The sequence below is a fragment of the Halichoerus grypus genome, chromosome 14, assembly GCF_964656455.1.
Source record: "Halichoerus grypus chromosome 14, mHalGry1.hap1.1, whole genome shotgun sequence".
Taxonomy (NCBI): domain Eukaryota; kingdom Metazoa; phylum Chordata; class Mammalia; order Carnivora; family Phocidae; genus Halichoerus; species Halichoerus grypus.
Genome location: NC_135725.1, coordinates 69136119 through 69162672, shown reverse-complemented (window position 1 = coordinate 69162672; position 26554 = coordinate 69136119). Strand labels below are relative to the sequence as shown.

The window sequence follows — 26554 nt, the reverse complement described above, 5'->3', positions numbered from 1 at the left end:
GTTTCTACCGTTGTAGGTTACAGACCTCTTGTCCCGAGCTGCTTTCAGATTTTCTCTTTGTCTCTGAGACTTGTGAGTTTTACTATTAGATGTCAGGGTGTTGACCTATTTTTATTGATTTTGAGAGGGGTTCTCTGTGCCTCCTGGATTTTGATGCCTGTTTTCTTCCCAAAATTGGGGAAATTCTCTGCTATAATTTGCTCCAATATACCTTCTGCCCCCCTCTCTCTTTCTTCTTCTTCTGGGATCCCAATTATTCTAATATTTTTTCTCTTTATGGTATCACCTTTTTAAATCTCTTGAATTCTCCCCTCATGATCCAGTAGTTGTTTATCCCTCTTTCTCTCAGCTTCTTTATTCTCCATCATTTGGTCTTCTATATCCTTAGTTCTCTCTTCTGCCTCATTTATCCTAGCAGTTAGAGCCTCCACTTTTTTCTTTTTTTTTTTTTTTTTTAAGATTTTATTTATTTATTTGACAGAGAGAGACACAGCGAGAGAGGGAACACAAGCAGGGGGAGTGGGAGAGGGAGAAGCAGGCTTCCCGCCAAGCAGGGAACCGGATGCGGGGCTTGATCCCAGGATTCTGGGATCATGACCTGAGCTGAAGGCAGACGCTTAATGACTGAGCCACCCAGGCGCCCCTAGAGCCTCCACTTTTGATTGCACCTCATTAATAGCCTTTTTGATTTCGACTTGGTTAGATTTCACTTCTCCAGAAAGGGATTCTCTAGTGTCTTCTATGCTTTTTTTCAAGCCCAGCTAGTAACTTTATAATCGTTATTCTGAACTCTATTTCTGACATTTTACTAATGTCCATGTTGAGGAGGTCTCTGGCAGTTGGTACTGCTTCTTGTTCTCTTTTTTTTTTTTTTTTTTTTGAGGTGAGTTTTTCTGTTTTGTCATTTTGTCCAGAGAAGAATAGATGAATGAGAGAACAAACTGCTAAAAGGGTAACAACGACCCCAGAAGAATATACACTAAACAAATCAGAAGAGACCCGAAACCAGGGGGAAAAGGGAGGGGGGAAAAAAAAAAGAATATCAGACTGGTGAATAGAACAGAGCCACACACTAGATTTTGGGTGTATTTTGGTCTGTTTGTTAGAAGAAACTGCCTCCCAAAATTTTAAAGAAAGAAAAACTTATATATATACAAAAATAAGGGTAAATATAATGAGGGGATGGAATATGTAAAAATGAAAATTAAAAATTTTTAAAAAGGCATTGATAAGTGGGTTGAAAAAGGAAAGAAAAATTCAAAAAGAAAAAGAAAAAACTAAAGAAAATTTAAAAAATTAACTTTGAAAGACTAAAGAATCATGGGGGGAAAAGAGCCATGAATTCTATGTGCTGTATTCCCCTAGTGCTGGAATTTTGCAGTTCTCATTGATCAGTAAACTTGGTCTTGGCTGGATGTTCTTGCTGATCTTCTGGGGGAGGGGCCTGTTGCAGAGATTCTCAAATGTCTTTGCCGGAGAAGGAATTGCACCGCCCTTGCCCGGGGCCAGGCTAAGTAATCTGCTCGGGTTTGCTCTCGGTAGCTTTTGTTCCTTGCAAGCTTTCCATACAGCTTTGGAGGACGCGAGTGAAAATGGCAGCCTCCTAATCTCTGGTCCTGGAGGAGCCAAGAGCTTGGGCCCCACTCCTCAGTGTGCCCCCAGAGAAAAGCAGTCAGTCACTCCCGTCTCCCCGGTCTCTGGCCGTACTCCGTGCTCACCCGGCCTGTGACCAAGCATTTCTATCTCTGGCACCCGATCCAGTTTGGAGTCTCCAAACCCAGCAGATCCCTGTGGTGCGCTCCTGTGCCACTCCTCCCGGGGGAGGAAGGGGGGTCTCCCCGGATCTGCCGCTTGTTGGGTCCCTGCTGGAGGAGCAGTGGCCCGACTGTGCCACGGATCACAGTTTATGGCAACCCCGAGCTGAGAGCCCGTGCCTCAGCTCCATCTCTGCAGCCGGCTTCCCCGCTCTGGCACCTGAGAGCTCTGCTGCACTCAGGCACCCCCGGTCTTTCTGTGACCCCGAGGGTCCTGAGACCACACTGTCCCGTGAGGGTTCCACCCCCCGCTTAGCCACTGGAGCGACGTCCCTCAGCAGAGCAGACTTCTAAAAGTTCCGATTTTGTGCTCCGCGGCTCTATTACTTGCCGGTAGCGGCTGACAGAGGCCCCTACCCCTGCCGTCTATCCTCCCGAATATCACCTCGGATTCACTTCTTCACACGTCCTACCTTCCAGAAAGTGGTCGCTTTTCTGTTTATAGAGTTGCTGCCATTCTTTTCTTCGATCTTCTGTTGAGTTTGTAGGTGTACTGAATGGTTTGATCCCTCTCCAGCTGAATTCCTGGGACCAGACAAAATTTAGGTCCCCTATTCCTCCACCATCTTGCTCCAGTCCCCCGCAGTGCTTTATTTATGAACACCCTATTCCACAGGTAAGGAAAAGAAGACTTTTCCTTCATGGGGCTGGGGCGGGGGTGGGGGGGGGTAAGTAATTTTTCCCATGGTCCCAATTCTAGTCAATGGTGGAGCCAGCATTCTAAGACCCCTCAGATCCCAAAAGTTTATATTACCATCTGCCCTCACCACCTCCCTAAGAAGTGAGTTGGTAGATTGCAGGACACAGGCTTGCAGAAGAATACTTTTGTTTTCAGAAGGCTTGAAAAGAATTGCATTAAAAAATAAAAAGACTCAGGCACATACCAAAGGCTTTGAGGGTGTAAACACTGCCTTGACCCCGCTGAGCTACTAGTAAAATTCAGAGATCCCCCTTGGGCCACGCCTCTTTTCAGAAATTGGCACCAATGTTCTCCTGCCTCATCCCTCAGTCAGGCCATAAATTCTTATTGAGCCCCTTTCCAATGGGCCAGGTGTGCTCAGAGGTGTAGGAATACCACAGGAAGCCGAAGAGAGCCCCTGCTCTCAAGAAGCAGTATTTCCCATCACATGGACCTCCTCTGCTCAACTCTGCCTCATCTCCTTGCATTTTCACAGTACACACTGCTCATCTTCACCGTATGAAGACACCAAGGCCCAGAAAGGCTGAGAATGTGTCAAAGCTTTCAAAGCAAATAAGAAAAGGACCTGGCACTCAAACCTGTCTCTCTCTGACCCCAGAGCCTGTACCGTGAGCTAAAGATCTTCGATTATGACACATTCTGTCTAAAGAACCCATACCCTTTACATTTTTGTTGGGTCCAGCAGGAGAAAAATCAGTAGCTCATAGATTCAGGGGCCAAACATATCATTCTCTCTCACCTACGTTCATCTGAAGCCACTTTAAGGAAGAGACGTCGTTGGCCTCAACAGATGGGGAAGCAAAGATTCCAAGTCATTAAGGAGTTGACTACATGACGAGGATGATGATGGCTTATATCAGTTGGGCACAGACTATGAGAAATGCGCTGTGCTAAGTGCATACCATTTATGTGACTAATTCCAAGTTCCATGCCCTTCCTCCTGCCCCAGGGTGCTGCAAACATTTTGACATCTGGGTTAGCATCAGCAAGCCCATGGGGTAGCATCTCCTCTCTGATGCAAATCTGAAAAGGCAGTTGGTGACCGTTGACCTGGACCCATAGGGTTGAGATAAGGGTTTCCTCTCTTTGCCCTTTGACGACCTCCCTCCTCCTCTGGCCTCAATGCTATTCTTTCAGCAGCATCTCCCCGTCCAAAGTGCCCAGTGGCCTTCAGGTCGGTGCCCCCGTCAGGGACAGATGGACACAGAGAGGCAGGGCTTCCCGGCTGGATGGGCCACTGGCAGCCAGGGTCCTGGGGAGCTGTGGATGGGCCCAGGCCTGCAGCCACAGTCATCCAAACAGCCCCCTGGAGTAGGTTCTTTCAGCTTCGGGGAAAGGTCAGAATTTCAATCTTGTGTTTTCACACATCTTAAATGGATTTCAGAGCCACTGGCACTGCCCTGCTCCTCTCTCTAAACAATGTGGTTAAGCTGCTGTAGCATTGCTAGAGGCTGCATTCCTCCCGCATTGTGATGTGGTTTTTGGAAGTCATGCATGCAGTTAGCTAAACCAAACTAAGCTGTTTCATTAATGGAAGCAAACTCAAGAGAGAAATTGTGAATAGGAACAAGGCAAGTTTGCTTTCCACGGCTAATTCAAAAAGCCAGATAATTAAGTAGGCGGAGAAAGGAAGTATCCCTTCTGATTCCAAGCTCTGGCTCTCTCTGTCTCCCCATTTCCTTTCTTTATTAGGTGGTGATGGTGGTTGTGGTGTGTGGGGGGTGGGGGGGGGAGGAAGTGGGGGTTGTGAGGGAAGTCCTAGCAAAAGATCTATTACCCCAGACCCTTGGAGTAAGCAGTTTCTGTCATATGGAGAACATAATAACTGTGCTCTGTTCTGTTCTGCTTCCCTGACCCCTCCCCTCAGTTCTACGTGGCCCTCCATAGCAGCTCCAGATCTCCACCTATCTGCCAGGTCATTCCCCACCTGTCACTTTGGATCCCACCTCAAAGACAAGGTTCATCAGCATGAACCCAGTCCCCACCTGCATCTTCACCTGTGGATGCACACAGAGAGCACGTTCCTTTCCTCTTACTTCGCCGCCCCCCAGGAGGAGAGAGTCCCTCTCCATCTGCAAAGTCCATTGCCCTCCTGTGGCCTGGATCCCAGGATGAGTCCGCTTGCCAGTTACCCTACCGCTACCATGGCTCCTTCCCTCAGGATGATAAACATGTCCGACTCTCTCCGATTCCAAGGAAATGTCTTCCCTCAACCCTGCCTCTGGAGCTACCCTCCCCATCCTTGAGGTTTGCCTTCACTACTCTGCATCTTCACACAGTCTACCCCCTTGTTACTGCCACACACCTCCAGTTCTGGCTTCTGCCTCCCCTACCCCATACCCTGGTCAGGCACCACCGATGCCTACTCTTCAGACCTAGCAGACCTCCCCATCTGTTTCCTCTTCACATTGGTGCAAGATGGCAGGGGGTTGGCCAAAGTGACCTCTTGAGGGGGAGTGCTGGTGTTCAGTGTTCTGATGTTTTTTCAGAGAGAGAGCCTAGAGTTTCAGACAAAGACGTTTTTCATCTGAACTGCCTATTTTTACTTAGATATTTAAAAAAGCAATCTCAGGCTCTGAAAGAAAATGTAACATTGATGCCAAATCAGATGAGAACTAACACTTGGTATCAACAGGAATATATTTGAATTTAAAAAGGCTAGCTGCATCTGACAGCAATGTGTCTCAGCTACTTAGTCTGAGCTGGGGTGGGGGGTGGGGAGAAGAGTCTTCAATAAATGTTTATTAAGGCAGGGGACAGGTGATAAGTAGGGTGACTGTAGAGTCAGGGAAGGCGTCGCATCAGAAGTTATATTGAGGTTGGGTCTTAAAGGGCAGGTAATTTCGGGTAATAAAAGGCGTTCACTGAAGGCAGAGGGAATGGCATGTGCAGAGCAGGGTGTTTGGAAAAGAACTGACATTTTCAGGGAATAATGAGCATAGTACCTTGAAGTGTCTTACAGTCTCTGTGACCGAGTGCTGTCCCCTATCACACCCCTGGCCCTGAAATAGGGAGAGTTGCAAGGGAAGAGCATGTCCTATAGTAATGTTTGTTAAACTTAGGGCTAAAGACCCTCCAAATGTGTATGGGGAACCAATTTCTCATATGCTTTCCCTAAATCAAATGTGAGATTTTAGACGGACAGAGAAAAGGCATTCATAATCAAGGCCATCTTTCCCCAGGGTTACCAGTACCCACAGAGGTAGCTAATGGTCCAGCAAGCCCTAGAACCTCCTGTGCTGCTCATTTTTCCCACATTGCAACTCTGGCCTCATTATTCATGAGCTGTCAGGAGAAAGGTGCCATGTTGATCGTTTGTTGTTATGCAGTGGCTAGCACCAAATATTTGCTCAAAAATATTGGTTAAGGGCATGGGTGATGAGACCAGCATCTTGTGCTCTATGAAGAATAGAGGGTTTCTGTCCCTGTTTCCAAAGGAAACTTCTATTAAGTTCCTGATTGTGGTAGTTTGTCAGTTCATGTGTCCTTCCTGGGCACACAGGTAGACAAGACCACACACTTCTTAGCTTTCTCCTGATTAGGTGGGGCTTTGTGAGCAGATCTAGCCTTTGAAACAAGACTAGAAGTGATGTGTGCTACTTCCTGGGTGAGGCATATAAGTAAGTAGACTACCCCAAAGCTCTCAACAATGATCCCAGGATTCATGTGTTGAGATGGCAGTATCGGATGGGGGAGCATGGATTCCTGAGTCACCAGATGGAGGCGTACCTCTATGGTTCCAAGGAGTTGCCTTATTGCAGCCCCTACCATGACTAACGTATCAGTAAATTCCACTTCATTTCCACAAAACAAAGTGGGAATATGGAGTAGACATCAACTCAGTAAAAACATTGTTCATTAAATATTTGATGGCGGCCATAAGAGCTGTTTTGCAATGGACAAGTTCTACACAGCTTTCTCTCCTTTAGAAAAACACACAGAAGAAACTCCCAATTTGCAGATTTAGAAAAGGTTGAGTATCTCTTGAGCATTGGGTAATAAAAAGTTACTAAGAATGTGATTCTTGATTGATCTTTCATTGCCTTGCCTACCAGAAAGCTCTGAGGCAAATATATGGCTTATGCACGGCCTCTTGGGGTGCATTTTTGCCAATTCTCTACTATAATCATGTTGCTACTTAGTCCTCATTTTCCCTTTGGGTTCTGACTTATCTAATTTCCCATTTTGTTTTATACTCCTGTAAGTGTCTTAAAAACTTTCCTCTGTGGAAGAGATAAAGAGGACAAGGAAGAGTGAGAACCAAATTTTTAGAGCAAGCTCTGGACAAGAGATCCATGAATCTTTCTTCTCCTAACCCTGGTGAAGACAAGACAGTATAAATCAGCTCTGAGTTTAACAGTCAGTGATGATTTTAATTTACTCTTCCTCTAGTTTTCATGACTATTAATTTTTCCTTTGGCTTATAATAGCATAGCTCAAAGAATATGTTAACGATAATAATTACTGGTGCAGGATGCAAAGTAAGTTTGTGGCAGTGGTTGTGTCTTGCAGTTAGCTTAAAATAATTCCCCGTGGATTCAGGGTCCCCAGATGACATTTAATCACTAGTACTTCCTCTTTCTGAAGCTTCATACAACATTTTGATTCACATTTTTGATGGAAAACCTTCCCTCCATAAAATTCCAATTGGTGATAAATATCTGATGCAGAAATGCTAACTTTTAAAACCCCAGCTCACACCTCACTTTAATATGACCTTTGTTTTCCATACCTGTGTAGATTCAGTGGCCTGAATTAGCTCTCATGTACATGCACTGAAAGGCAACGCTGTGCTGTTATTCCTACATTTCATATCTGTGGTCATATCTGTAAATGATCTACAACAGATGCACATAGACACATGTGAAAAAAATTCTTTATTAATTTCTCACATTTCATTACAAAAATGTATGTTGCAAACAACTTGAATAACCTACTTGTGTGTTTTTGTTGTTTTTAAAACCCTTGGCTTCAAGAACTCAGAATCTCCCTCTCTCCTATCAAGTGTCGGGAAACACTGATTATTGGAGTCAACAGGTTCTCATTTTGCTATTTATTTTCTTCTCTCAAGCTCTGAAAAAAAATGTCCTCTGTATAAATTAAACAAAAAAAAATGTTGTAAATTCTATGTCATTACAGTCAACAGAATTATAATAATGCATCCAAAATGTGTGGCCACAAAATATCAGGTATATGTTTGAAAACAGAAAAAAATGACATTCTAGCCCTGTTAAAAGGGTAATGGTCCCATATTTTTATTAACAGGTTAGCAAAACAAAATCCAATGGATTACAATATTTACATGTTATTTGAAAAATAAAGTAGTGATAAAAGCATGTCACAATTATTTTCTTTTTTTTCCTTTTTCTTTCTTTTTTTTTTCTTTTTTCTTTTGGTTTTTTTTTTTTTTTTTTTTCTTTTTTGGTAACCATTACAAACACCCAATCCAGGTATGCAACTGTTTAATACATTTGAAATGAGGCCAATTAAAAACAAATATGGACACAAAATGTTATCTTTGTCTAGATCACACTTTCCCCATTTTCTGGTTTCCACATGATGGCCCCCATCCCTAAAAAAAAAAAAAATTAAATTAAACTCCCTACAAATAAAATTTCTTAACAGCAAGAAAATAAAAGAAGAACATGCTTTTCAAGTAAGCACTTATTCCACAAATGCACTATCTTTCCATGGATTTTATTTGAAGCTGTGTGGGACACTGTCATCTCAGCAATTCCCTGTCCCTTTCTTCCCTCCCCCTCCCGCAACCCTTCCAAGTAAAAAACAAAACAAAACAAAACATGAAAACCAAAGGACTCACACACACGCACACGAGCACACACGCATCCAAGTGCACGCACACACAGGCTTCTCTATAATCTAGGCTTCAAGGAAAGTTCTACTTTTTTGGAATGAAACCCTTTGTTCACAATCAGAACATATTATAAATGTAGACTTAGATTTAGTCTAAGCTGCTCCCTCCTGAAAAAGCTAATATGGGGAAACAGAGCAGCTGGTAGCTAGAGTTTAAAAAAAAAAAAAAGTTCTCCAGGCTCCTTGTAGGATATAAGTATTTCTTGTCCACTCTCACCAAAGGGATGGGATTCTAGCACATCCCCTTGTTCCGCAAAATAAATGAAAAACCCTCCCCCAAACACAATGCAAACAAAAACAGAACACACATTTTAAAATCACACACAAAAGCCAGCCCATCCTAACAAATTATTTGTGTGAGACGGATAACGTGTTAATTTGACGAGCAACAAAAGGGTGAAGAGGACTTCCTCATCTGGCCCACAAGCTGCATAGCTGTGCCAAAAAGTTTGGTTCTTTAGTTAAATTAAGAAAAAAAAGTTAACTTCTTTGTTATTTCCATGTTTAAAATAAAAACATTCCTATTCACAAAAAAAACTCAATCTCCCTTGCCCCCCAAATTAAAACAATAACAACACGCACACAAAAAACAATTTATGTGAAAACTGAATTGTGCTGTGTTTGTAACACTCAAATTGATAGAAAATAAACATATGGCAAACAAAAATCCACAGTCACCGTAAAATTAGCTCACATGAATCTACCAAATTCTAAATTATAGTTGAACGCTAATAAACAGCTTACCTGGAATAAAGGATGACAATTCACAAACAGTTATCTAATAATTAAAGTCTGTTTCTTTTTTTTGTTTTGTTTTTTACTAAAATAATTAAAAAAATCACAGTATTTTAAGAAATAAAACCCACGTGGGGATTTTAAGCACAATTTGTGTTCCTTTCTTTAAAACTCTTTTTTTTTTTTTTTTTAATCCATTCACCGTCTTGCCCAGCAGTTCTCTCTACATTTAACCACGACGACGACAGGTAGTACTGACAAATGCAGAGAATTCCCTTGGTTAAGTTTGAGGTACTAGGAAACAGGTGACTGTTTTATGCAAAGCAGTTTTTTGTTTTCTGTTTTTTTTTTTTTGTGGTTTTTGTTTGTTTGTTTTTTCCCAAAGCGGCTGCAGTTAGGTCTTGAAAAAGCTTAAGGTATTAAAACTAGAAAAACGCACCAAAAGATGTGCGTCAAAAAGTTGTTCCCCTAAGAGAAGTCTTCTACTGTCATGGAGCTTCTGTTTCCGCATCCTGTCCAAAGACCGCCACGGAGCACACCGTGCGCACGGGAGGTGCTTCCATATTCCACAACAAATGACGCTTCCATGATGAAGATCCGGAAGGAAAGGTGTAGTGATGGAAAAGGAGCCACATATTCCAACCATTTAAATAACTTTAATTTACATACTCACTCACACAGGTACCAGTGCTTTGAAAATAGATTGTTCAGTCCTAAAAAGCAGCTTTGTTCTGTCTTCTTTTCTGTTCCCCCCCCTCCCCCTTCTCAGCCCAAGCTGGCCCTCCCACTTTCTCATCACGGTTCAAGTACGGTTTGATTAAGAATTTCACCAAACGCTTATTCATTTTTGGCCTCTGCATTCTCCAGGAGAGATTTGTCAGCAGCTACTACACAGATGGCTACTGTTTCATTCTTTAGGGAAAAGTCTATCCCGATTGCCTCGTCATCTTCCTTTTCCTCTATAGAGGGCATCTTAATACTGTCCTCCACTCTCTCTTTCAGGTGGATTTCTTCTCTGCTCACCTGCTTGGTGTCATTCAATGCCCTGGAAAAACATTGATGGGAGAGATGGGTGAGTATGCATTTTTTTCTAATTAAGCCAAAAAGTGTCCTTATTTCCCTGATCCTAAAAAGACCTTGGGGTTTCCTTTGCATAAATGCCATGAATGTAGGACTAAATTGCCAGTGATTTATCCTTGCTACATGTTATGCTTAGGTCATTTCTTTCTGGCATCTTATTGAAGATGTGAATCTACAAAAGTATCCATTATTATACTATGTTTTAATTACACCATGTGTAATGTGGACACATTAACATAATTATTTTATGTTCCCTCATCTACTGGGTCGGTCATAAGTCACAAGTGGTAGTAGCAAGAACTGTCTTTCACTCAAGCTCATCCATGGAACCCACAAGCTTGGAGATTGGCCATATTTAATAAGACTAAAAAAGAGGAACTCAGGTGAAGATTTAATGGACAGGTCCAGAAACAAATCAGAGAAACAAAGAGCAAAAACCTGAAGATGGAATCCAGGTCTCAGGAAGCTTAGTTAATCTTCTCTGAAGTTTAGATGCTTGGGGTTTCTGGGGCATTTTCTACCCGAGGACCAACTCCTAGGTTCTCTCTGTGTCTCATGGGCTAAGAGTGCCTTGTCTAGGGGACGATTTTATGTTCAAGGATTTTTTTAAGTGTTTTACGGGTATGCTCCCACCTACCTGGGAGGCAGGCAGAAGCTGGCTCTGTCCCCGAGGCAGAGCACTGAAGGCACCAAGAGGTGCGAGGGCATGTTCAAGGCCACTCAGGGAATGAGTCATCACAGAGGCAGGAACAGAAGCCAGATCTTTTGACCCCGGTCCACGCTCTATCAGAGAATGTCACGCTAATGAAAGCTGAAGGGACACTGGCTGGAGAATAGCACTAAACTTCCACGTGAGGGCTTGGGTGGGATTTGTCATTCATAAAGATGATTTTTTCCTCATTTGACTTGTGTATGGGTGACCATTTAAAAAACCAACAGAAAAGAACAAAACCTAGTTCCTGACAACTGCCTCTCCTCCCATGCCCAGAAGTGTGACACAGAGGGAGGGGTCTCTGGATTGTCAGGGGAACCAAAAAAAAACCAAAAACAAAAAACCAAAAAAACAACCAAAACCCCACAAACAACAACAAAAACAACGAAAAAACAAAAAGAACCTGCACTCCCTGCCACTTCTCACTTCTCTGGGCAAGTGATGGCTTGGGATGGCTCAACTTACATGCCGTGTCTCAGCACGTGCCTTTCCCACTCAGAGCCCTGTGAAAACGCCCGTCCGCAAAATTCACATGGAAAACGCTTCTCGGTATTAATAGCAGCGCCACGGTCGGAAAATCTCATCAGATCTGTGAGGAGAAAGCAGAAGTGTTACCTGTGTGCTGTGGGAGGAGGCAGAAAAGGTTAGTCCACATTCATTAGGAAACCTCCTCTCCTACCTTCACTTGTAAGACCATCTGTGAAGGCAATTTCCAGATTCCTTACTCTTTCTCCTACTGGCTTCTCACCTAAGGGTGTTTCTTGGCTAGTTCTCAAGAACCGCTCCTGGTTCCCAGGCCCCCAGCCTCCCCATGCCTCCTCACAGCCCCACCTGCTTCCATCACAAATAATCTGGGGCTTTCTGGCCCGAAGAACCCCTTCTGTCCATTCCAACGGTGTCTCAGCAGGTTTATCTACCACATCACTTCTGGGATGCTCTGTCAGTGCCTCCCAGGTTAGCACCTATTCACTTCCTATCCAACACAGGTTTATCTTTGCTCACTGAAAAGAACTTGGAGGCACTGGATCAGGTTCCGTGTAGCAGACCTCAGAGTTTTGGCTGGTTCCAAGTAAGGCCGGGGGCTCACAACTTGTGCTCACCTGTCACGGATGTCATAATCAACACCTCACAGGGTGGCTACGAGCCCTGAATGAGATCTGCAAGCAAAGAGCCTAGCGTGAACTAGAATCCTGGACAGGGAGGCCAGTATGTGAAAGCATGTCCTCAGCTGGTGAGGGACCCTGGCCGGCTGCCTGGTATGTACTCAATTGGTGGTATTCATGAATGTGGGGATATAGACGTTTCTGGACAGGCCTGTTGTAAACATCAAATATTGACTGTTGTTTTGTTTTCTCCATGGCGCTGGGCACATGCTAGGGGTCTGATAAATGTGGACTGGCCAGCTATTTGTTCACAGACCACTCCTCCTGGCAAACTCCAAGAGGAGAGCTCACATGGCCTTTGTGTTCTCCTGAGTCCCAAGCCCATATGTCTTTCATTATACCACAGAGGGCCCATCCTCCCGTGGGGAATAACAGCAGGACCGAGACAGGCCTGCGGCCACGCTGCAAAATGAGGGCAGTGGACAAGGAAATGTCTATCATCTCTACATATCTGATCACTCTATGCCTGTACATACAAGATGGTACAGGAGGATGTCTCCTGGTTGAAATACTCCATCTAATAAAATCCTCAGGATGATGTTAACAGGATAGGTGTCTCTGTGCTGCCTTAATCTTTAGCACAAAAAGCTATGTGAATAGGGCCAGTTTTAACAAAAGATGAAACATTTTCTCACAAATTAAGAAGATCACCACACAAGCCATTAAAAATAATTGCACAGACTATCTTCCTTGATTCTTTTCATTGGAAATGAGACAGCACCATCTGCTCTGCGCATTAATTCCTTAGCAGGGATTATCTTGGGCAAGAAATCAACAGAATGCCTTCCTGACTCCTCCCAACTGCATAATGAGAGGGGGTGGGGAGGATTCTGCTTGGGTTAATTTTGATTTCTTCATGCCTGGCTTCTTCTCTTTCAAATTCCCTCCGAGCTGCCTAGGCAGGACCTGCAGCGTGGCGGCGGTCAGTCTCCTCTCCAGTTCCCGTGTTGGAAAGGGCGCGGAGAGTGGGGGAGCTACAAGGACGTGAGCCCCCCGAACTGAGTGTGCCTGATGAAAGTCTACAATGCCAACGAGGGGCATGCTCCTGGCACATTTGCTCCTTTACCCTTAGGAAACATGAAACCAGTCATCTATTCTTTCCAATGGCTCATGCTGTTTCATCCTCAAAGGACGAGGCCAGTCATTACCTGTCACACATCAAATAGCTCTCCATCAGCCCTGAGAGCTGTACTAAAGCCACCTCCCGCTCTACTCCTAGAAGACAGACCGTCTGGCAAAAACACCCCGAGGCTATTGTGTGCCATTTCTTCTTGCTGGCAAGAATATACCTAGATGGTGGAAAATTGATTCAAAGGAGATGAGACAAAGGAGGCTGTTCTCTCAAGAATGGCGAGGGGGATTTGGGGGGGGGGTAGGCTTGGAAAGCCCATTAGCATCACTAGAAGTTACTCACATAGATCCCCGACCCTCAGAGAGAGGAATACAGGCTCCTCCACCCCAAGACTTTTTTTTTTTCCCCATGTGGTTAGGGCTCACGAATGTGGATACTACACTTCCCGGTGAGAAGCGATCAGACACCATGAAATTCTTTCCAGTCAAACGGAACTGGTCTGATGCCCCAGTGCCCAAGCGAAGGGGACAGCCAAGCCAGGCAAGCAAGGGAATTTGCCTGGTGACCCCCATCCCTAACTGCCATCTATTTTTCTAATTTGCGATGCTTTCATTTTGGAGGAATCACAGAGGAGGGGAGGACTAAAGGGGGTTCTTGCCTCTGCCATGCTTATAACCTCTAAAATCATATGTGCTCAGCTTCAGAGATTAAAAAAAGTCATAGCATCCAACGAGGAATAATTTATTTCCTGGAGAGGAACAGCAGGGCACAGAGCATCATGAAGCAAAAGGAGCCTCTGTACCCTCTGTCAAAAGCATCCTCTTCCAGAGAACTCTGGTAACAGTGCACAGACGTTAAAGAATTCATCACTAAGAACATATTTGTGAAATGTTAAAAAAAAAAAAAAAAAATTGGGAACCATGCTTCCTTAGATCATAGCCATTTTCCTTGCAAGAAATGGATCACTGTGGCCTCTCCTAATAAAAGTTGTAACTTTACGAGGGCAATCAACCTATATGGTAGGATGTGTTCTTTGTCTGTTCGTTTTTCAGGTTGACCATGGGCATGGGGGTTTTGAAGAGTTGGCAGTCCCTGCTGTTTTCTTTCACTAGGGATCGAGGGGCCCAATTGGCCCCTCATGTTGCAAACCTGTGGTCTCCTGCTATGGTGTCATGGTGGGAATGGAGTGGAAGTGGGGCAGGTCAGGAAAAAGAACAGGGAGAACCTTCGAGGGAAATGGCCACCAAATAGGCTTTCATAGGCCTGTAGACGGAGCAAGGAGGAAAAGCAAAGATATTCTGCAGAAGTGCACCTCAGAGTGAGGCCTGAAGGCATTCAGGGTTAGGTTCCCTTCGATGAAGAACATTCCACTGCCAAAGGGTTGGGGAAAGGGGATGTAGTACAAAGAGATCTTGCCTTTGGAGCCAGAAGACCGAAATTCAGCCTCCAAGGTATGATGTTTTTTTCTTTCCTTTGAATGAGCTCTTAATTTTCTGGGCCTTTATTTCTCCATTTGTAAAATGATAATAATACCATGTACATTGCAGGGTTATCATTTATGTGGCGGTTACTATGTTCTGGGAATTGGGCTGGAGTCTTGTACATGATCTCATTCAAGCTTTCCACAACTCTAAGAGGTAGGTGATATTATTATTGTTATAGATGATGAATGCACATGGGATAAAATATTTTACCCAAAGTCACAGCTAGTTTAGTAGCATAACTGGGAGCCAAATCCAGGCAAGCCAACTGCAGAACCCTTTACATTATAGAAGATTAAAGAAAAAAGGGTTATATAAAACCCACCAACACTGGATCTGGCACATAAGGAAGCTCAATGCTGGTAACTAACATCATTCTTCTCATATCTATAATGTCTATTTTTCATGTTTGTTATCCATGTGTTTTTTTTTTTTTTTTTAAAGATTTTATTTATTTATTTGACAGAGACAACACAAGCAAGGGGAGTGGGAGAGGGAGAAGCAGGCTCCCCGCAGAGCAGGGAGCCCGATGTGGGACTCGATCCCAGGACCCTGGGATCATGACCTGAGCCGAAGGCAGTCGCTTAACCGACTGAGCCACCCAGGCGCCCTATCCATGTGCTTTTGATGAATCTACAGTAACTAACCTAACAGATCCCAAACCCATATGCTTATATGCACCGTCCTGGGATTTCCACAACGTTCGATGTTGAACAATACAGAACACCAACTCTAGACCATATAAATGTATGTCTACAGCTAAATATACTTCTGAAAAACTTTATTTTGAAAGTAATTATAGACTCAGAGGAAATTGGAAAAATAGTACAAAAATCCCATGAAACCTGTCCCTGTAAACACACGGCTGAATGAAAACTGTTGGCCTCTTTCTCCCTCTTTACAGAGCAAAAAGAGCAGCGAGGGGGTTTAGAAAAGGGCCAGGCAGAGGGACTTCTGGAAAAGCTCAGGGCTCAAGTCCTTTGCAGCCCACCCCTCCTCACACAGCCTCAATTTTACCCCAGCAGCAGCAATATTACTTAAGTGCTCAATGGGAAGTTCATTCACATTCCCCCATAGCTTTAGTGTCCTCTGTCTGCCTGTCCTTATTGTGAAGTTTCCCTAGACACCAGTTTTCCTTATTAAAAACAAATCACCCCCATATACTTTTTAACAAACATACAGCTATAGTTAGAAAATGTCTGTTTTCCTTGGAGTTCCTATAGCTGGTAATAGTTTACGAAGACATGGCCCCTGACATGTTTCTTAAGTCAGTCTGTTCTGCTACTTAACTAAGAAGGATCATTCCTTCTGTTCCTCCTCCAACAACCTTCTGCCTCCCTTCTGTCTCACCATGGACGTGCTAGATGCCATCTGGGCCTCCGAGGGCAGGGCTGGGACTAACCTCTGTCATCAGCCTTGCTGTTCATTTCTTCTTCCTTGTCCTCGTCCTCACTGCTGGAGCTCTCCATCTTTTCCTTCATCTGTTCCAGCTGATCCAAGTTAACCCGTCCAACCAGCTCAAAATTACGGCTCACCTGAAAAAGGTCCAAACAAATAATAGAATCATGAACCACAGACCAAACGGGGCTCTCCCTGGGGGAGAGATCTTTCCACCGTCATTTTCCCTTGACCATGTTTTTGGAACCAGGACCAAATAACACCAGTGCCTAAGAGGCTCTTTTCCTCCCTTGGACTGTTCTAGAGGTGGATCTGTCCTTTACCCCTACGTTCCAATGTTTTTAAAGGAACATTGGACCTTCCTTACCAAATGCAGTAAAAAATAGGCACTCCAGTCAGCAGGAAATCAAAGTATCACAAAGCCTGTGGTATAGAGTAGGTGTCCAATAACGCTTTTTGAGTTGAATTCAAAGGCTCTGTAAGTATCCTGAAAACTAGCATGAGAGTCACAACCTTCTCCATGATCTTATCAAGCTGGAGGGCTGTGGGCTGCCCCAGCTTAGGCCAGATGACAACTATCTGACTCCTGACTCCATAAATGAAGACAACACTGTTACTGTACTACTGTTTCTGAAGCTGACCATAACCTATTGATTTAGGCTGCGATTACCTGAGAAAAATCTAGAGTAACCCCTAAAAGCCCTCTGAGTGTTAACTACGGCTTATTTTTATTTATGTAATACATGGTTAGAATAATGTGGGAATCCACACTCTCTTCCAAATAATGCCCAAGGGAAATAAAAATCCACACCAGGAAAACTTTATAATGATGCTATGTTTAGGGGTCTCACATCGGCAGTAGCACAAAATTCACCTTCTTGACTAATCTATTTTCAGAACCTCTCCATTTGTGCATAGAATTATTAGGAATGACAGGTTAGCATGGACTCAAGCCAACAAAATGTCTCAAGCCAATCAACAGCTATGGGCTTAGTCCTCTGTGGAATGTGCTGTGCTCCCCCTGTTGGGGGTCAGGAAAGGGACCCACAAAGATGAATGAGACCCAGTCCTGGCCTCCAGAGGCTCACAGTTGAGTTGAAGAGGGAAAGGAGACATCATCAATTCGATTCCAAGGTAGATTTCCATAGCTGCTACAGTAGAGATAGAGCATATTGAGGGCACAGGAGAGGAAAGAGAGAATTTACAAGATAATCCCAAAATACTCTCTGGGACCAGACTGGAACAAAGATTTGCTGAGCACCACCAATTCCATATGCCTGGCAGATGGGAACATCCTCATCAACTGTGACAAATGGGAGAGAAAGAGACTCAGAGTACCAGGGCCAAGAGACAGTCCTGTGAAAAGACTTAATATTGCCCCAACAACATCCTGTAGAAGGTAGGCAGCATTTAAAAGGAGGAAGAAAACTCAGGATAAGAGCTCTTTTAAAATGAGAGAAACAGTGGATTGATCTAACTATAATAATGCAATCCATGGACTCTGTTAACACTTGACTCTGAAAACAAGTCAACAGGAGGGAGGAGAGATGTTTTTGTTGATCTCAATGCCAAGCGTTCAGGGAAGGCAAGGTCTTATTTTGGTCATTGGTAAAATTAAAATTAAAAATTAATAGACTAAGGTGCAAAGGAGGAAGAGTCGAGTTCAGAATCTTTATTTCTCATTCCTCCCTCCTAAGAGTTCACAGTAACAATCTTCAAAGAGCTTTGGCTTGTAGCACCTTCTTATCTGGATTTATCTACTATGCCTCACTCCTACAGACCCATACTGACTTTGTTTTTATGACATGAAAGCAAAAAGAGCACAAGGAGCATGGGCTTTGAAGTCTGACAGATCTGAGTTCAAGTTCAGAGTTTGCCATTAACCACACGATTGTGGGTAAGTTGCTCAACATCCAGCCTCCATGCCCCGTTCGTAAAAGGGGGTCAGCGTGCTACCTGAAACACAATAGTTCCCCAAAATGTAGTTTCCTTCTCCTTTCTGGGAATGTGGCCTTTTCCAATTTTGGCTTTTGGAAACGCTTACAACAAGCATCGTAAATGCATATTTATGAAGTTATGTTTAGCCACAAAGTCTACATTTTAACCAAATAGCATTTATGACAAATATTTGAATAAAAGTTTTCTGGGCTGCCAGTTTTTCAGGAAAACGAGGCAAGGTTCCAATTTACCTAACTTTGAAATATGCGCAAAGTAACACATCCTTAAGTGACCAATACGTAGAAGGGAGCCTTTTCTGACCACCTCCCTCCACCTCCCATCTCTGCCGGGGCCACAGCAGGTGTGTGTAAGAGGCGTGAGGGGTGGCCCCTGCCAGGAAATGAAAATAACAAAACCAAGAAAGATCAAAAAGAATCCTCAAACGCCTTTAGTCAGTATGTATTCATTCATTTGTTCGCTTATTCGTTCATTCCTTCCTTCCTTCCACAAGTACACCCCCACCCCCCGGCCCCATGGGAGGTACAGGAGCCCCTGCTTCTCAAGGAACTCATGGTGACAGAAGGAGATCTGTCACAAAACCAAATGTTATTTTTTTCTTTTCCTCCTTCTGGGTTTTTTTTTGAGGCCTGTATTTGCCCATTTTCCCATCACCATCATCCCTTCATTGGGAAACATTTTGGATTCTGCACAATTTTAAAAGAGTACATGACATTTCCACGTTATGACGTTCATCCGGGGCTAACCCAGGATTTATCTGTCCTGAAGATTTCTAAAATCTTTGTTAGGTAATTAAAAGATTTAAAAGTAAAAACTAAAAATCTTGTTATCTTATTAGAAGATTTTATTTTTTTATTTTAATTTTTATTTATTTATGTGACAGACAGCGAGAGAGGGAACACAAGCAGGGGGAGTGGGAGAGGGAGAAGCAGCCTTCCCACTGAGTGGGGGCCCGATGTGGGACTCGATCTCAGGACCCTGGGATTATAACCTGAGCCGAAGGTAGACACTTAACGACTGAGCCACCCAGGCGCCCTTAATTAGAAGATTTTAAAATAAAAACCCTTTATAGTGTTGGGTTCTTACTACAGATCCCCAAATCAGCCATCCAATATTAATCTTAATACAAAAGGAAGACTTCTTGCTGCATTTATTTATTTATTTTTAAAAGATTTATTTATTTATTAGAGCGAGCTCGTGCACAAAAGTGAGTGCAGGGAGGAGTGGAGGGAGAGAGAAACTTTAGCAGACTCCTTGCTGAGCCCCGATGTGGGGCTTGATCTCGTGACCCTGAGACCATGACCTGAGCTGAAACTGAGAGTCAGACGCTGAACCGACTGAGCCACCCAGGGGCGCCCTCCTTGTGGCATTAAAAAAAATTTTTTTTGAACTATTTGGAATTTTAATTATTTCTCAAAGATAGTAGAACTTTATCGTATTCATTTTTTTAAAAAATAATAAGTGATTTTAAAATTTGAGGTATAGTTAACATAGAATGCTACATTAGTTTTGGGCATACCACATAGTAACTGTTTTCTACATTAAGCTCTGCTCACCACCAGCGTAGCTACTGCCAATCACTATACATCACTATCAGAGTACCATTGGCTGTATTCCCCATGTGGTTCCTCTCCTCCCTGTGACTGACCCACTCCACGACCAGAAGCCTGTATCTCCCTCTCCCCTTCACCCACTGTGCCCACCCCCCACCATCCTTCCTCGCAACCGTCAGTTCTCTATATTTATGGGTCTGTTTCTGCTTGTTTGTTCGTCTGTTTTTTAGATTCCACATATAAGTGAAATCATTTGGTGCTTGTCTTTCTCTGTCTGACTTATCTCACTTAGCGTCGTACCCTCTAGGTGCCCCCTTGCTGCATCGTGGAGCCACCACCTCTGACCTGGAATAAGGCAAGCCTCCCTCCCCCTCCCTCCTCGCTGCTTTCCCAGCATGCCTTCTTGCCCCTTCTTGCCTCTATTCCCCAGTGTGGTCTGAGAGTAAAAATAAATATGTAAATCTACTCATGTCCGTTTCTGCTTGCCCTGAGGATAAAATCTGAATTTCTCACTGTCGTTAGAAGTGGCCAGCTATCTTCTTACCTTGCCCACCTTCTCCAGCCCACTGCTACCACCCCGAACTGACGGATGTTCCCAGGATACACCATGCTCTTGACTTTGGGCCTTTCTCTGCACGTGCCACTTTCTCTGTCTGAAGTTCCACTGCCTGCTTCATGCGGTGACTCCTGCCTTCCAGCACCACCTCTGTGTCGGTCACTACACCTGGGGGACCTTCCCTAAACTCCTCGGTTAGTTATCCTTACTCTGTGCTTCCAGGCGCTCTCCCTTCCCCTTTTATAACTCCTCCCACTCAGTGGTTGTCTATGGCCTGCCGCCCCCGTTGAACTGCAGGCTCCATGGGGACAGACAGACACTCGGTGCATCTTGTTCACAGCTGGCTCCACGACCAGGGCTGTGTCTCTGTTAGAGTTGGTGCTGTGCTCACCTGCATGCCTTCCTTTTAGCTTAATATAGCCTTCTTTCTGATACAGGTCACGAAGAATAATTGGAAAGCAAAGAAAGCTTCAAGTCCGCCTACCTACACGTACAACTGTCAACAAGGTATTGTATTTCCGTAATCCTATTCTCTAGGCATAGATTATTTAATTGCTGTAATCATACTAAAACACAAGTGGGTCTCCTGCTTTTTTAATGCCCGGCACAGTAAAAGTATCATTCTCTGTATAAATACCATTTTTAATCACTATATATGTATCTTATCAAGTAAATAATATTATAGTTTACCTGACTCCTCCCATATGAGTTTACCTTTGGCTATTTCTGGCTTTTCACTATTAAAAATGCAACAATAAATCTTACTGTATATAAATTATAGTTTCTTTCATGTTTAGCTTTAATTTTATAGGCTAAATTTCCAGATGTGAAATTATGAGTTCAAAGTCAAAGGCCACAGACTTTTATTCAAGTTCCAGTTGATGTCTAGGTTGGCATCCCAAGTGATCATACCAGTAAGTCACTTTCTGGACCTGGAGATTGGTGGGTATCTGGTGCAGAGGACATATTGAGGGAAATTCACTTCTTTCTCTGGAGGTGCACAGAAATGTATTACCTTGTTTCCCAAAAGGCCCACAAGAGAGGGAGAAACAGCAAGGCTAAGAGTTTGAGATTTAGAACCTGGCTCCTCGCAGCCTTTGGAAGGCAAAAGTAACCATACATGTGTTTGAAGGTTGGACTGTTCAAATACATAATCCCTCAGACTATAAAACTATATATAGATCCTCATATCTTGTGAAAGTTATTTGTGATTGCCTGCAAATCCAAAGTCCCCTGTGAAGGCCACTCGCCCCTAAGAATGTGAGATGAAGTGCCAACAACCAGCAAGAGGCTTTCCCTGTTAACACTGGAGAGCTGACGCTGTAAACCCTTCCGTGCTCATGCTTGATATTCAAGCTCCACAACTCTGTTTGTCTTTTTGCTTGTTGGTTTTTAACCATTCAGCAAAATGAATGAATTTCCCTAGCATATGAACGAATTTCCATACTTGAGGCTTATTCTATGGGGAGAAGCATTCTGTGATTTACAAACACTACCAAGTCGAACATGCATTTTCCTACTACTGCGGCAAACCCAGTCTTACAGGAAAGACTGGTGTGGACTTGCTGGCTAATGAAAGCAGGAAATAGGACACCCCTGTCCTCAGATTACTTAGCACACACTAAATAGGGGAGACTGTGATCAAGAAGAATCCCTCCAGGGTTCCAGAGCTCCCCCCGCTTCTCACTTAACATCTGTACCTTCAAAAGGGACATGCTGTCAGGCTGCGCACATCACCTAATATTGCCTGTTCATGTTAAAAAGAAAGGCCAGAGTGAACATTTCCAGAAAAAGTGACACCAAAGAACACGGAAAAACTGCCTTTTACATCAGAAATGCCCATCTCAGGCCCACACCGAGGATGTGTAGCGCTGCAAAGATTTTAAAGGCCTTATAGCACAGGCGGGCAAACTCTCTGCAGAGGGCCAGATAAGCAAGTGTTCTGGGCTTTCTGGACCATCTAGTTTCCGTCACAGCTACTCACCTGCTGCTGTATCTTGAAAGCAGCCACAGACAGCATGGAAACGGATGAGCAGGGCTGTGCTCCAAGACAAATCACGTGTCACGAATCAGCTCTCTTTTGATTTTTTTCAACCATTTAAAAATGTCAACTGGTGGGCCACAGAAAAACAGGCGGGCCACCAGATTTGGTCTATGGACCAGAGTTCGCCAACCTCTGACTTACCCTATCGGGTGGTCTACCCAGTGATCTTTGCCTATCTTTGAAAGTCAGAATGGGAATGAAATCAGGAGGAGAAAGCAAAGCATTGTTTCTACGATTTCTTAAGGAAGACGGTCAAAGGTGCAGGTAAAAATCTTGAATTCTCGGATCAGAACATTCTGATCAGAGCTCCCGTAGAAGCTTCTAGAAGGGATATTCAGCTAAGTATATTAAAGTTCTATGGGAGATAAGCCGTGACACCATATTTGCTGTGCATCGTGCTGCCCTCCTATTGCATAGGTACCTTTATCAAGCACTTAACATGCTGGCTTGTGGTTCTTTATTTAAGCTTGTGTCCCCTCCTCATAAACTCTTCCAAGGCAGCAACTATTTCCTATTTAGCTTTATATGCTCAGTGTAGAGTATGAGATTGGTCATCTCGTTGACACCTGATAAATGTTGTTTCAATTTACTGGTAACATAAAAACCATGGGAGACCATACAGTATAAAGAACTTCATAATGTCGTAACCAATGACAAAAATTTGCTTGCTAGTAAGAATAAGATTGGACATTTTCTAAAAGATTTTGTTTCCATTCTTATCAAATATCTATCATGTACTAAAAATCCAGTCATTCTCACATGGATCACTTAACCTTTATGACCACTCGGAGAGATAACTGTGTTACCGTCCATATTTGTAGACGAGGAAAGCAATGCAAAAGAAGCTAAGTGATAAAGCCGGCATTAGAACTCACACCTTCAGATGACAAGGCTCCAGCTTTCCCCATTATTATGCAAATCACCTGCAGAAATGCAAAATTACGTACAAAATATGTAAAAATTACCCATGGGATACCAACTGAACACAAGAAGGTGGCAGAAAAAAGTACTGTGACTATAATGTTGCAAACTTTGATGGACTAGAGGAGTAGAATCTTTTGAGAATTTTTCTTCAAAATAAAAACCTTTCTAAGAACAACAAGAATAAAGGGTGGAAAAGTACCCAGGAGGGTATAGAGCACAGAGGTCAAGGAGAATATCTACTTTCTTTTGTAAATCACTGAGTCAGAAGCAGAAAACATGCTTCTGCTAGACGTAACTTAGCAGAAGCCCAGACAAAAACCAAGTCATTTTGAGCATTTCAGGATAACTGCAGTCACAAGTACTCAAAAAAAGCCCAGTGAAAGGCATCATTAAGAAAGTCAAAGAACTCTGTTGCTGGCCAACTGAGCTGTTCAATCTCTTGAACTTGAAATCCAGAGGCAAAGATGTGGATGGTGCTGCCACATCTAGCTTATATGAACAAACAGAATACTTAAAATTTCCCATTTGAACAGTGATTTCATACATTGATTTATTCAGCAAACAGCTACTGGATACTTTACTGTATGCAGGGTACTCTGACTAGATTTTGGAAGAAAAGACATAAAAACAACATGGTTTCCATTTTAAGGACGTTGCATCCAATTGCAAGACAGAGACTTGTTAAAAGTGGAAGTTTAGGCAGGATGAAATAAGTGCCTTCACAGAGAAAGAACAGTCCTATGGAAGCTTGGAAGCAGGAGCAGGTCCCTTTGGAGAATTTAGTGGACAATTGCAAAAGTTATAGGCAAAGAATGTCTTCAAATGTCTACTTGAAAAATACCATGCGAGGTTCGGCCAGGCACATCCCTCTGAAAAATGGTCAGACCTCTTGTTCCTCTATTTCTGATGTCCAAACTCCATGAAAGGAACAGGGCCTGTGGTTGACAAACCAAGAAGCAAGACTACTATAAAGGAAAGCAGAGCTGAAGGGACGTAATCTTCAGGAGAAACCTCCGGCTTGCAGAAATCCTCAGAGTTGATCAAGATAAAGCTGCTGGCACTCAGGTTCAAAATTAAACACAATCCCCCAAAAATGTGGCCAGAGGTGTATTTTATGATTTGGAATCAAGGGAAGGTTCTTCTTTTGTTTTATTTCTTCTCGTTTCCTTTGCCGGACACAAATATTCTATGTGACTCTTTCGCCACTATGGATTTCACTGGTCCGGAAAACTGAACAATTTTATTGGCATAACTAAAATGTTGGTGATGCCTCCGGAGCTTAATGTTCTGCTGCTTCCCCCAAACTGGCAAAAAGTAAGAGTAAGAGATACGAGTTCCTTAGAGTTCGGCCGCCTGAGGCTCCATTTGTATAAAAAATTAAAAACATTTCAAAGTAAATTCAATTAGTGAATGTGTATTGCCTGAATAGACTATCCTTCTAAATTTAATATAGCGAACATGACAATTTTATGAGCAAACCAAGTTAGAGATAATATATTTTTATGTTCCCTAAACTAGCAAAGAGACTTCAGAACCATAAAGAACACTAACAAGGTACCACATATACTTAAAAACTTTCTTTAAAAAAATGTGTTTTTTAAATGTGAGAAGTGCAAGGTTTGGGTTTTTTTTTCTTCATGACTTTAAGGTTCTTAAAAATGTTTTCCCCCTTCATCTTTCACCAGCATTACTAATAAATGGTGCTACTGACATAGGACTTCAGTGTGTGTGTGTGTGTGTGTGTGTGTGTGAGAGAGAGAGAGAGAGAGAGAGAGAGAGGGTTGGGGGGAGGGAAGGCATGAAGGAGGGACTGAAAGCATAGAGCAGTCTGTCTCTAGAAGACCTAGTAAGATTGAAAAAAATGGAACTGAAGGATGAAAAATAAATTTTTAAATAGCCTGTACTATTTACTTTAGATTCCAAGAGATTGCAAGTGAGTCTTTGGTCACTGGTGCAAAGATAAAGGTCTAGGAAGACAAGATGCTGTGTGTCATGGACAAAATGAGAGATGCTGTCCTCCCTCTTCTACTTCACCTGGGCTTCTGAGGATAAACATGGCAGCATGCATCCAGCGCAGTTGGGAGTCTGGTTCTTAACTAGAAGGGTATACTTGACTTCAAGGATCCTTCCTGCTGTACCAGGATTCCATCCAGTCTATGAATGATACAGTGTGACAACTTGATAGAGGCATTCCTGAGGTCTCCGGGCTTTGCAGGCAGAATTCAGAAGCCCAGCTTTGGATATCTATAAAATCCTTTGATGCAAAACACATCCTACATTGTCTCTTAGTTTCTTCTATAGATTCTCTCCACCACACAAAATCACTTCACGCTATTAGTGGAAGAATATAATGAGCAATGCACGCAACACAGTCTTATTAGGGGGAAAATAGTAAACCTTAATTTAAAACCAATGGCTAAGTCTACTGCACGCTTTATTTTTGGCAGTTTACACAATAATCTGGATCTCTAGCATCTTGTAGATCAATCTGTTCCCAGGATCAAGTTTATAAAAAAAAGCCTGCAGGAAATTAACATTTATTGAAGATCTACTATATGGGTCAGGTCCTGGGAAACTTGAATCTTTTAGGTATGAGGTATAATTTACTCACCATAGACGTCATCTGTTTTAAATAAATAGTTCAGTGAGTTTTAGTAAATTATGCATTTGTGCAACCCTCACCACAATCTGGTTTACGAATTCTCTTACTTTGAGAAGTTCCCTCATAACCTCTGCAATCCATCTCCCAACCTCCAACCTGCTTTGTCTCCATAGTTTTGCCTTTTCTAGAAATTTCATGTAAATGGAATCATATAATACGTGATCTTTTGTGTCTAGCTCCTGTCTAGTTAACATGATGGTCTTGAGATTTATCCATGTTGTTCCATGTATCCATAGACTCATTTCTTTTTATTGATAGGTAGTATCCCATAGTATGGATATAGCACGTTTTGTTTATCCATCCACTTTATGTGAGAGTAAACTTGCTGGATCAGATGGTAAGTGTATGTTTAACTTTTAAAGAAATTGCCAAAGTGCTCCCCAGTGAATATGCCATTTTACATTCCAACCAGTGCTGAATGAGATTTCCAGTTTTTCCACATCCCTGCCAACACTTTGGCACTATCAGTCTTCTTAATTTTAGCCGTTCTCGCGGGTGGGTAGTGCTATCTTACTGTTGTTTTATTTTGCATTTCCCTAATGATGAATCTTACTGAGCCTCTTTTCATGTGATCATTTGCCATTTGTGTATCCTCACAGGTAAAGTGTCTATTCACATTTTTTTCTCATTCGTAATTGAATTATCTTCTTACTATAGAGTTGTAAAAGTTCTTTGCAAATATATGCTTCCAATCTGTTGCTTGCCTTTTTGTTTTCTTAATAGTGTCTCTGAAGAGCAAAAATTTGATGACATCTAATTTACTCATTTTTCTTCTTTTAATGTCCATATCTTTTGTATCCTATTTAAGAAAATTTCTCCTAACCCAAGGG

At 42.9% G+C, this 26554-nt stretch overlaps 1 protein-coding gene across 10 annotated transcripts in view; it reads right to left on the bottom strand.

Moving 5' to 3' along the window:
• Positions 1-7372: 7372 nt before the first annotated feature.
• The window catches only part of ZNF462 (zinc finger protein 462), a 132394-nt gene continuing 113212 nt past the window's right edge, over positions 7373-26554 (bottom strand). For 7 of the 10 annotated variants that reach the window (XM_036091404.2, XM_036091400.2, XM_036091407.2 and 4 more), the window contains 3 exons: positions 16034-16166; positions 11381-11504; positions 7373-10168 (listed from right to left, as the gene is read on the bottom strand). In XM_036091404.2, coding sequence (XP_035947297.2) covers positions 9961-10168; positions 11381-11504; positions 16034-16166 — 465 coding nt within the window. In that variant the 3' untranslated portion in view covers positions 7373-9960. Of the gene's footprint in view, positions 10169-10840; positions 10987-11380; positions 11505-16033; positions 16167-26554 lie in introns of all 10 variants that reach the window. The other 3 variants (XR_013443789.1, XR_013443790.1, XR_004917067.2) reach the window with 3 other exon arrangements.